Below are 13230 nucleotides of genomic sequence, written 5' to 3' on the forward strand. Positions count from 1 at the left end.
CCTTTAATCGCTCTCATTTTTCCTTTATATCTTACCAATATGCATTCTACATGATTGAAGTATAAACTATCTTATTAGCAGCGACTTTGCTCGTCTCGCTCGCTCTCTCATTTTCGTTCAACATTTTATAGAACACTAAGACTAGGAACCTTAATCGACAAATTGCTGGGAATCGATTTTCAAGTAAGAAAAATCGCTCTACAATCTTGAATTGTGATTTAAACATGATTCGCAATTAAGGTGACATAATGCAAAATTACCTCCAATTCGTATGTACATATTATCGATTGTTGAAAATCAATCTAATTAGTTCGGTCGTTAGTTGGCAATTTTTCAACCGAAAATTAAGGCAAGTATATGTCCTTAGAAAGTCCGCACTAGTAATTCTACAAAACTAATTTAGTAAATTAGTCGAAAGCTAATCAAACACTTACACGCATACTTTGAAAAGTAATTGTTAATACTGCAATATACATATGAACACGGTGGAAAAATAAATTTATTTTAAATAAAATCCTCGATGAGGATTTGTTTCGACGTTTCGATTCTCGAAGATACCAATTAAACGAAAAACAAAAACGTCCTCGCAAATGTCTCACATGGTACAGTGTCGGCAACACTTAACGGCAACGCTCTCTTCTTTTCTCGGTGTTCCTAAGGCTTTTCTCATCCTCTTGTCCTCTTAAATGCACGTCTCGAGCACGAGAGCGGGCGTCGCCGGATCTCAGAAGGCTTCGACAAAGCTCGCGGGGAAGAGTCCCGTGCGCCCGGTGCGTTGCTGCGTTCCCTTGTACCAGCCATCGTCGCGCTTCTTGTGCACGTAGATGATGTCCCCGACACGCAGCTCCAACTCGAATTCGCTGTTTGGTGGGTATGGCACGATGCAGCGAAATCTGTAGACGCGCTCCCTGCAAATCGTTACATGGATGGCTTCATTACTCTCGCCCTGATCCTCCCGCATTTCAATCAAGACGGCTTAATCATTTCATTTCTTTTTTTTTTTGTCTTTTTTATATATAGATGTATATATATATAATTATTTTTATCACAAAAATATGGCAGAGCAACGAGTTTTGTGGTATTGGCAAGCTTAACATTATCATTTAAAGTAAACGTTTTTACAAATTGAATATGATATACAGACTTTAAAAAAAAAAGCACGATAATACGTATCTTACAACTATATAACTTGTTAGTATTATCATTCTCATTGTCGTCGTTATTATTATTATTATTATTATTATATTCTTGTTGTTGTTGTTCTTGTTGTTGTTGTTGTTGTTGTTGTTGTTATTGTTGTTGATAGTGTTAGACATTTATCATTGAAAAGTGTATGATGGTCCGATCATATTTGGCCAAACTAAATTATCTTTTAATTATAAATAATAAATCCATAATGTGTCAATAATTTTTTCAGAAAGTTTCAGCAAATAATTATTAATTTTATTATATTTTAAATTATATAGAGTATCTCCGAGCCAAATAAACATATCTACCAAAATAATTTTTAACTGCATTACGAATTACTTCATTTGAGATTGGCATAATTATACTGTATTAGCAGTTTATTAACATTATATTAAAAATAAATTATGAAAGCAAAAAATTATATATATATATATATATATATATATGGAAATTATGTAATTTAGAGGCTTTTATTAATTTTTTGAAAAAATTAATTTTTTAAATTATATTTCAAATAAACATCAGTACGTTACTCATTCAATATAAAATGAGATTTTCAATAAATCTACATTCTTAAAAAACTAAAATTTCTCATCTGCATCAACATATCTTGCAATTTACATACTATTAAAGGTCTATTTTAATTTTAGTTAAACTACTTTCAAAATCGGATATTAATAAATTGTAAAAACACGTTTTTATATATAATAAAAATTTATTTAGTACGTTAATGTTACAATCATTTAACACAGTCAGTGTTTAATTTAATTAAAAACTTAAAGAACTACGGCAACTCTAACGATAGATTTGAATAATAAGAATTAAACTTTAATTAAAAATTAATTTTTTAAACGATCTTTTTATTGGTAAAAATATGTTTAATAATCTTTATTACATAGTCCAATCCAATTTTATAAGATCTCTTTTGATTATACAAAATAAAAAAATATAAGAAATAATCTGTATATTATAAAAACTTATATTATAAAAATTTATATACAAACAAAACAAAATATCTAATCTAATAATACATAAGATTTAGTAATAATACATTACACGAAAGCTAATGTTTCCATTTTCATGAATATTTTATAATAGAGAAAATAATCGAAAATAAATAATAGAGAGAGAGAGAGAGAGAGAGATCCACATTGCCATTACTTATTAGATCTTTAATCATATAATTACTAATAAACTTTAACATAAGATGATACTTATATAACAATTTTATTTAAACTTAAATTATATATATACCAATAACTGAAATATGCAATCGCTAAGTTAAATAAAGTTAATCTTAAATTTCTATCAACAATAAATTCAATTAGTTTCTTTTAACTGATGCGATTAAATTTTTAATCGTTTACAATAATTATTTAAGAATTTTACATATAACGAATGATGTAACTTACTGAATAAAAATATCTTAAAAAATATAAATTATTATACAATTTAGAATGGCGTCAAATTAATGGCCGCAAAATAGAAAATTTTTTTTTCAAATTTACACAAATGGAAAAAATATTTTATATCCATTTTAAAGTATGGCAATTATCTATAATAATTAAATACACTGATATAATTACTTTTAATGCTGTTATATAACTATGAATTTTCTTTTCTATTAGGCAGCCAAATCAACGGCTAGGAATGTAATATATATATATATATATATATATATATATATTGCATTACGAAAATTTCAGATGTAGACACATACTAATTAAGTTGCCGTTACACTTTATATCAATAAAGTTATGTCTGAGACATTCTTATTTTTCTTACCGATCTCGCGTTGAAATTTGTTGTTTAACTTGTTTGCCCGTTCCAGCATCCAATGAATTACTTTTACGATGATGATTACTCATTGTACTCGTAACATTGCCACCGGTTTCAGTAGACCTGCATTTATATACACAAATTTTATTTCATAAATAACATAAAGACTTTGCGTAGAAGTCAGAAGCGTTTAATGAAAATGCGATTAATTATAAATATTGACTTATTTACTAGTGATTTTTATTTGAATTTTTTTTTGTTTCTTTTTGATTTTTGTTTTATCACATAGAAGAATATTAGCGATTTTTATAATGCTATATTTCACAAAAACTTCACTGCTAAAATGAAATTTAACATATAATTAGACTCGCTGTCAACACTGATCTATAATCAATAATCGAATAAAAAATAACTAATATGTTTATATTATCGATAAATCGAAATATATTTAAGATTAAATTTAATATATTTTTGTGAATTCGTAAATGACATAATAGTTTTAAAAATTTTAATTGTACAACAAATTTTATATCTTTACCAATATTCACAAAATGTTTTGTGATTTAACACGGCAAACTTTTAGTAATATAAATTATAAATATGTATAAATTTATCGAAATGAAATATAATTTTTATTCTTAACCAATTTCTTTATTTCCCATACGTGCCATATAAATTGCATCGAATTTTCAACTTTTTACAAACACTTTACATATAAATATAACTAAATTTATATCTAATTGAGATGTTTATATTCTGCATAATGACGAATGCGAATGTAAATGACTGTGCAACAACACACTAACTTACAATTTACTATTTCTTTTAAGAACATAAATTTGTTTTTTATCACTAAATTGCCAATGCAAACATAAAATATGAAAAGCTTAATGTGCATAATGAAACAAAAATGATATGGCTGTAGCTCATTGAATAAGTGTAATTTGATATAAAATAAAAGCTTTGTTTGCTTATTTTTTTTACAAAACAAAAACAGTATGTACACCCTGTTAATGTAATGTCAATAAAATAGGCCATATTTTCTGTTAACAAATTTTTTATAATATGCATTTGTAAACGATAAAAGGATTTAAAAGGATTATGCAGTCGTAAAATAGATATTGTATTGCATGTTTTGAAAGCAAACACTTGACGAATACGATGCTGTTGAATGTATATGAAAATATCTCAATTGTTAATTTGACATTAAAAAAGTGAAAGCATGCACAAATCATTAATATATATATATATATATATAAATAAGAACTAACTTAATTTTTATTCATTTTTAGAGCGCAAATATTACGGATCTACTCTAAAAATTTATATTTGAATTTTATTTTCAACTTAAAAAAAAAAAAACCAAAAAAAAAACAAAAAAAAAAATGAAAACATTTAACATTTAAAATTCTCTCGCTACGTGACTTACTTTTGAAAATATTTTAATATGTATATTAAGAAGAATTAAGAATTAAATAAGAATGCTGAATTATTATTGCTTTCGTCTATTATTATTATTATTATTTAAAATTGGTTTAAAAAACATTCTCAAGAACATTAAAAAAAAGAAAATTTTCAAAAAAGTTCTTAATTTGGCAGTTGTCAATTGTATAATCACATTAATGCTATTGTTTAATAAAAATGCAAGAAATATTATATTTAATTCAAAATATATCACAATACACTGTGAAGTTAGACTGTAAATGAAACTCCATTAGCAATACAAATTATCATGAAATTTCATACAGACAAGATAACTATCAAGATAAAATGTATTTTATAAAATTTCTCATTAATGTTCCCACGTCATTACTTCTTGCTTCGCTCGTCCAACTCAAGAGGAACCTTAAGATCTGTTGAAATTAAGAGATACGATCGATAATAACTAACCTCTGGAGGAAGTTTGCGGGTAAGGAGGGTCTCTCTTTGTGCTTGATTCGTTGCGAGGTCGTGACATGACCTTGTCCAGGATACATGCGATGGTGATTGTTTGCAGAACCATTAATATCCTGTGCGACTCCCAGCTGGAGCAACTGACTTGGACACGACCCTGACCTGATTTTCCATTAAATCCGAATCCCCAGGGAAACATTAGCGTATAATAAATTAATAACAACTGCTTTGCTTGCAATCTTATAATCATAATATCTAATTTCATGATCCGAAGAGTTTCTATCGCTTAATTCATAATATTAATACTTCTTGTTGCACGTTTGGATAACACATTAACATTACGAATGTCGTAGAACAAATAATTTCTTCGAGTTATATGGGCATTTATACTATGGGCATTAATATATAGAATAATATATTAACATTTATCTCTAATCCAAAGTCACAATAAATATAAAACAAATAGTTAATAAATAAAAATTTAAACAATAATTACCAATATTTTAATCTTAAGCAAAACAAAATTAAAAATTAAAATTAAAATTAAAATTAATTACTGAGAATCTTTGTTAAAAACTTAAAATTATCCGTCTCTATTTTTTCAACAAAAAAAAAAGAAGAAGTGATTAAATAAATAAACAAAGTTATATTTCGTAACATACCGTACTAATACGTAAAAACTGTAAGACCCATAGCAATAACGTTAATATTACTTGTAAGTAAATATCTTTTATATCTTTTACTTACCAATACATTATGTTAAATTACTCTGTATTTTATTCTTTTCTATACTTATTGATTTCAAATATTATAACAATATATTTCTTAAATTCGCAATTAAACAAAAATTAACTATACGCTAATTAAAGTTCTAATTTATTATTACATTACTTCGGTTCATTTCATAGACTAGGCTCAATCATTATTTATAAACATTTAAGAATACATTTATATAAAAAAAATTTGTTACTAACGATCTATGACAATGAAGACGAAAAGCATATTTAACACAAATCAGATAATATCAGGCATTTACACAGGGAACTATTGAAAATTGTTCAAACATGCAGTTATTTAACACGGCAATTATTAATAATGACAATTAATGATTTCTCATAATGCTCGCAACACAAAAAATTAAAAAAAATAAATATATATATATATATATATATATATATATATATATACATAATTATGTGTAGCACATGATAAGCCATGATGACAAGCTGTGTTTGTGCAATACAACTATTTAAAGTAAAGAAAAATCTTACCGAACATGAATTGGATTGATCAATAAGGATTGACTTGTATTGCCATCATCAAAGACTGGATTATCCATCGAATAAGTTGATGGAGGCGGAGATTTTGATTTTTTAATACTAGTTAAACGACGCATCAGCGATACACCCTTTTCCTTTTTTTCTTTTACCTACATAAACAATAAGATTTTATTAATAGCACTTTTAAATATATTCACTTGATGTAAAATCCTCACAAAGGATATCAAAATAAATTATTAAAATAAAATATTAACAATGAACGACAAAGATTATTACGGTTAGTATACTCCTTACTTTCTCTGTGGGTTTCGATGTCGTAGCCGAAGTAGACGCAGTTAAAGAAATCGATGTTGTTTGATAAGAATTTTTATTGGAATCATTAACGGATGTTGTTGTAGTGACTGTTGTACCAGTAACAACAGTTACAGCCGCAGGCAGTTTACCTGGCGAATCTACACATAAACACGATGGAAAAATTAATTCCTTGTCCATGACTATAAAAGGCAATAAATTTATTCATATCTCTTACAATATAGCTTTACAATTAATTAATCGAGAAAAAAAAAATTCAAAACTACATTATGTTTCAGTCTTTCATTGATTAATTTTCAATTTATTAATTATGCTTGTTTGATTTTTGAACAATTCAATTTTCCAAGCTTCCACAATGATTCTTCTAATGAATAAATTATACTTATAAGCTAGTCGATAAAAATATGGCTAAATATGTTTTAAAAATATCATCAACTTTTCTTTTGTGAATAATCTTACAAAGATAAGTAAATGTTTACATACAGTTAGTACAGGCAATATAATTAAAAGGGAAAGAAGAAGCTAACATACATTTCTTATAATAGTACATTGAACTTATAATAAGCTTGACTCGCGTAGCCGTAACAAGCACACTAACTGCATATGTAGCGCAATGAAAATTAAATGACACAAAACGTGAAAATGATTACGAATTCAAACTGGAATCGAATTTTCAGAGTATAGTGTCATTAGCGTATGAGCATATGTCGCATACTAGATGACATATACAATGAAAAAATAAACAAATGCGGATAGCCGTGTAATGAAACACTTTACAACGACAAAGTGAAGCACGACGCTAGTAGAAAAAAAAAAAAAAAAAAAAAAATCTTTCGTACATTGACGGGACAAAGCGGCTCCAGTGTCACGCGATTGATCGAACTGTATTACGAGATGGGAGGTGAAGGCAAAGTGACGTAACAAAGGACAAGACGACAGCGTCGTTAAATATAAATTGCAGAAATTGTCGTTAAAGCTTCGGGAATCGAGAACGAATCTTCTCCACGCATCTTCCTTCGCATTAAGCGGCTCCTAAATATAATTTAACTATTTATTCGATACTTTTTTATCGCTACGAATGTCTTGAATATTACTCGCTCTATGGGGATCTCTAGGGTTTTATGTAAAGCTCCTTGAAATACATTACGTGTACAGTTGAATGTCAGCATGCTAGAAAGCATCGCCCCATGTATTTTCATTATATGTACAATAAACTTACAAAATATTGTGGACGCGCCACCAGAATTATAGTTTCGGCCAGTGGATGCGATTGGCACAGTTTGATCGGGTAATCTTGGAGGACTCTGCGTCGTACTCTGTTGCCTCTGCGGATGCCAGACGTTAGTTCCGACTGACTCGGGGCTTAAAGCGCGAGGTGGCAGTTCGGGAGGCGCTAATTTACCGAGGTTGTATGGTTGCGGAACACCACCCTTGGCTTTAGTATAGACTACGGACATGCGATTATCCGTGCCGCCTGCTTGAGAAAACGGCGAGGAACTGCTCTGTGGTGGTGCACTATTGGATGATCGACATACCGTTCGTTGACATCTGCCAATATAACAGAAATACGTTGCTCGTGTGAGCTTTAAGTTTGATGTATAAAGACATTTGAATGACGAAATCATAACTTGTATTTGTGATTAAAATTTTTTTTTTTTTTTTTTTTTTTTTTTTTTTTTTTTTCCGCAACCACTGTAATATTACGTATACGTTTAATTTATAAATGTAATGATCGATAGCTAAGAGAGTTTGTTCGATAGGCAATAAATAAGGTTATTTATTTCTTGGTGATTTATATCACGTCGAGCCCCATCAAAATAACAGTAAAATTATAATAATCGTCGAATAACTATAATAGCAAAACAAAAACAATAATAAAGAAAGTGCGATAACCGAAGTCTATCGAGTCATGCGATTATATAAATCAGTGAGGCGCGTTGGGAAGGTGAGAAGAATGACGTGTAAGTGGAGCTGAAACTACGTACATTGCTGGAGCGACGTAATTGCCCGGGAAGACGCCGCACTTTTGGGTGCGATTAGAGGTGCCCTTGAACCAGCCGTCCTGACACTTTTCCGTGACCATGTAGATACCGCCCTTCCTAAGCTCCAACTCGTCGGATTTCTGTGGCTTGTAAGGATAGAGGGCAATGTAAACGGCTGGCAATTTCCCACTGGAGGTGTTCGAGGAGCTCGTCGTCTTGCTACCGGCGCTCCCTATACCCGGCGTTGTCACTGGTGTGGTGCTCAGCATCCATGACTGCGAGAGCATCAGGTCGTTGCTGCCGCTGCGCTTATGGCGTGGATTTTTGGGACCGAAATTCGGGCCCGCCTGCAACGTGATGCGACAATTGAGAATGCGGATGGGACGACGAATCACGATACGCGAGCTCGAAATTTCTCTTTACCCCGGATACTTTCATACGCAGATAATTGAAATATCTTTGACGGTTTGTAATGGGTAAATCGTTCTTAATAGTTTACACGCCGATGTTATGAACATTAACATCGAGCGTAAAAATTCACATTGGGATCTATTAATGATTCTATTAATGCTGCTAAGTAGCAAGTTAAAATCTCAAAATTCTACGTACGAGGCACTTTATTGACGTTTCAGGTGCTTACGAGCACTATCCCCTCGTGAATTAATATTTCGAAATACTCATATTTTTTTCTCCACCTATTTACTGTACACGAAACGATGAAAATTATAATAATGCATAAGCTCTTATTTAAACTAATATAAATTTAATCGTATTAATTACATACTCTCGTGCTTTGTTCAACCAACTTTATATGTCTCTCGATCCGCGTTACCGACTTCAATGTCACAATAGCATGTCGTCAATATAAAAATATAATTCTTTTTTTTTTTTTTTACAAACATAATATACTCCCGCTCCACTTTCATTACATTTAACTTGATATCCCTTCATTGCATTGCATAACATTGGAAATTAAAACAATTTGAGAACAAGGCATATGCTCGTAGCGGTGACAATTAGTCACATTCATCGAAGGGTTATTTATGATTACTGTAACTCGATTATTTGTGCATTAAGCGATCGATAACGCAAGAGCTTATCGAGAACCTCGCAAGGGAGCTTCGAACTAACTTTCTCGTACTAATGTACCTTCGACCGACTCGTTCAATACGAACATAAACGAACCGCCTCCGCTCGCCTACTACGCGATAGCTCAAAATGAACGAAAAGTCGGATGATGATACCTGATTGGAGCTGCAAGTGGGATCGTTGGTGGGAGCCTCACCGCCAGCGAGAGCCGCATCGACGGCAAGACTCAATATCTCGGCGCTGTGCCACTGCTGAGGGTTTAGCTGATGGGCGCTCTTGACTCCGGTGAAGCTGTGCCTCTTTCTGCTGTGTCGGTTGGCCACCGTAGGCGGCGAAATGGCCGGGCTGCTGGGGCTGCTGGGCGTCGTGCTCGAACTACCGGAGCTGGGACTCGTTATCACGGGTGACGAGGTCGTCGTCGAGCTGCCGCCCGATGATACATTCGGACTCGACTCGTAGGTTGGCACTACCGCCGCCTGAAAAATTTATTCCGCTATAATGTTGTGCTTTTGGCGCAACTATGCGTTTCTCATCGTATATGTGACGTCCCACGGGCACATTGAATTGCTCACAAACACTTCCATTACATTACACTTTCTTATTCAGTATTTATCTTAATGCACACTACATACTCTCCATAGGCATTTCAAGGTTTAATCACTTTTAATGAAACATTAATGTGAATAAATATTTAAAATATAAAAGACCTATTACATTCGAGCTGAAAATTTGATATTTTTTTCTATTGTAGTTCTTGGAGAAATGTAGATACAGAAATATAGACGAAGAAGAATATACATACCAATGTGGGATGTTGTCTTGGCTGATTGGATGTCTGTACTGTGCGTGTATGATCGGTGGGTATCAGCGGAGTGGTTTCTTCGTTCGTTGGGGTTGGTGGAGCTACTTTCGATGGTCCTGGTTGAACGCTGGATTTTACCATAATAAAACTGATTGTTAACATTCATGTTGCATTGTTATTATTAATGTAGTATGATTAGACTACTTACTTTGTGGAGAGTTTCATTAGTGCTCTAGCAACGCTATTCAATTCTACAAAAGCCAAAGGAAAGATTCCTATTCGATCTAAGAGTTTACCTTCTGCCCAGTTCTCATCGACTCTTCTAATGACACTAATCACTTCGCCCTGAGAATCGTATTTAATGATTTAAATAAACGATCATAAATGATATATATATATATATATATATATATATATGTAAAAAATTATCTCAAATTACATTTTCAAATCAAGCTTTATCGCAAAAGATTTACAAGACTAAGAAATTTATTTGTATCGCATATTTTAATGTTTGAGTTGTAAGTTATAAAATGAGTTTAAGAAGTAAATTAACAAGAGAATTTATCATTTATTATTTCAAGGATGAAATTGATTTTATTAATTAAAATTCTCAGTTATTCATAATTTCTTTGAAAAATAAATTATATAAGATATAATTTTAATTTTCATTACATACTAAAAATGCCATTGTTTATTTAAATAACTTCTGTACCTTATTAAAAGTAAGACAACCATCTTCTTCGTCGTTTGACATTCTGAAGTCATAGAGAGCTTTACATTGAGGAACATGAGGAGGCAAAGGAGTTATTACCTAAAAATAAAAAATTACAAAATTAAAAATAAGATAAAAATATAAAACCATATACTTTAATGTAATGGATAATAAACATACTTGGACATAAGATAGAGGAAAAACACCATGATTAGCTCCACATTTTCCAAGATACCAGTTGTTGTCAATTTTTTTTCTTAATATAATGATATCACCTTTTCTAAAGCTTAAATCCCTGTAACAAATACGTATACATAAATCAATTGCTACTTACAAGTACAGAATAAAGTAAAAAAAGGTTATTACCCATACGCGCGCGCGCGCGCACGCACATACACACACACACACACAGAGAGAGAGAGAGAGAGAGAGAGAGCCAGACACACAGACACACACACTATGTTGCAGAAATTATTTAACAATAAGTAATTTAATATTCATAAAAAGATATCAAAGTCTTAATATTAATTTGAATTTTGGATACATTTTTCAATAAAAAACATACTTACCCTGGAACTTTTGAGACATAATCATAAATGGCACGCCCATATGGTCGATTATAAAGGTGAACTTGCTTAGCAACTACTTGTTGCGCAGATTCTGGTGTGACTATTGCAACTGGTGGATTTGGAATCACAGTAAGACTGGTTGGAGTGACTTGATGGCCACCTTGTAATCTCTGAGGAGTATTATTGATCCTTTGAGGAGTTTTATTGCCTTTTGGAGTGGCATTTTTCATGCCTTCCAGAATCCTCATCAGAAGAACATTGGGTGGCAAGTCGTCGACTTTAGCATTAACGAGAACTCGACATTCGGGGCAACGGAGCTCTCTATGAGTAATAAGTATCTCTTCTAGGCACTTTTTACAAAAGGTATGCTGACATGGCAATACCTTACTGGATGTATCCAGACGCTCCAAACATACTGAGCACTCCAAAAGATCATTTAGCATACACTCATCCATCGTCCTCTGCAAAGTTTTCTATTAAAAAAATTAATTAATTTATTGATATTTATATTGATAGTCGTTGACAACCAAAATAGTCGTGCGTATTAATAGAATTGATTTTACTTTATAAGTTTTATGAATTTTTAAATCTATCTTTGGTTAATAAATATTATAAATCTGACAATTATACGATTTAGTTATAAAAATGTCGATTCTCCTGTTCCAATGAATGAGTGGAATCGTAAAAAAAGTTTTAAAAATATTCTACAGCTCCTCTTTTATCAGTAGTCAATAATAGGTTAATGGTTAGCCTCTAATTTTAATATTACAATTAAGTGAAACGATACTTCTAAACGAACGTTTATTAATTAAGTTAATCTACAGTAACACTATAAGTTGTTTGATATATAATGAAATAATAAAAATTAATTTTTGGTATAAATATATGTGTATATATGCATATATATGTGTGTGTCTGTGTGTGTGTGTGTGTGTGTGCGTGTGTGTATGTATATATGTATGCATGTATTTTTTAATTATAACAAATTAGTACTGATAATTTTTCATAAAATTTTCAATAATTAGAAGAATCTCAAGTAAAATAAAATTAAGTTGATGTTTTGTAGTTGATTATTTATACGTGACATAACTCTCATCATCATTATTATTAGATCAAAATACATGTGTTTATTAATATACAAAATTAAAAATAGTTCAATGCATCAATAACGGTGAGTCTCGAACAATGATAAATAATGTAGCTTTACGACCAGAATGATCTTCAACAAGCTAATTGTGTCAAAAGTATCATTTAATCAAAACAAATACCTACCTTAATTTTAATTGAGATTCGACTCTATTTATTATCTAAAGCAATTCCTTGGCCTAAATGACCCATCATCCATAGAATCAAGACTATGGGAGGGTAGGAGCAAGAAATAAATACATGAACACTGCTCTTATCAGAAGCAAACGATTAATTTCTTAAATGCAGGGCTGCTGTAGTATCACTGCTTGAATGCACCCAGCAATAAATGTTCACTTCTCTTAAAAATATCACAATGGACAGAAGCTAGTGCGTGAGTCAGTGCTCCATTTGGTGAAGGCTGCAGTGGCACGCGGTGTACCGTGCCATTCCAATCCGGGCTCTATCTATCTTATTAATCTACTAGCGTATGTAATAC

General features: G+C 31.2%; 1 protein-coding gene across 2 annotated transcripts; it reads right to left on the minus strand.

Moving 5' to 3' along the window:
- On the minus strand, positions 1-13229 carry POSH (SH3 domain containing ring finger posh). 2 transcript variants are annotated; one of them, XM_011499994.1, is made up of 14 exons: positions 12879-13229; positions 11607-12079; positions 11218-11332; positions 11038-11136; positions 10534-10670; positions 10326-10452; positions 9679-9999; positions 8438-8781; positions 7672-8000; positions 6435-6592; positions 6132-6289; positions 4858-5022; positions 2974-3090; positions 1-908 (listed from the first exon to the last, which is right to left on the minus strand). In XM_011499994.1, exons 2-14 carry the CDS (start codon positions 12059-12061, stop codon positions 725-727), a joined length of 2709 nt encoding a protein of 902 aa, XP_011498296.1. In that variant the 5' UTR covers positions 12062-12079; positions 12879-13229; the 3' UTR covers positions 1-724. The 2 variants fall into 2 exon arrangements, with proteins under 2 accessions (XP_011498296.1, XP_011498297.1); XM_011499995.1 differs by lacking the exon at positions 4858-5022.
- Between the last annotated feature and the right edge of the window lies 1 nt (position 13230).

This window comes from Ceratosolen solmsi, unplaced genomic scaffold (assembly GCF_000503995.2).
Source record: "Ceratosolen solmsi marchali unplaced genomic scaffold, CerSol_1.0 scaffold41, whole genome shotgun sequence".
Lineage (NCBI taxonomy): Eukaryota > Metazoa > Arthropoda > Insecta > Hymenoptera > Agaonidae > Ceratosolen > Ceratosolen solmsi.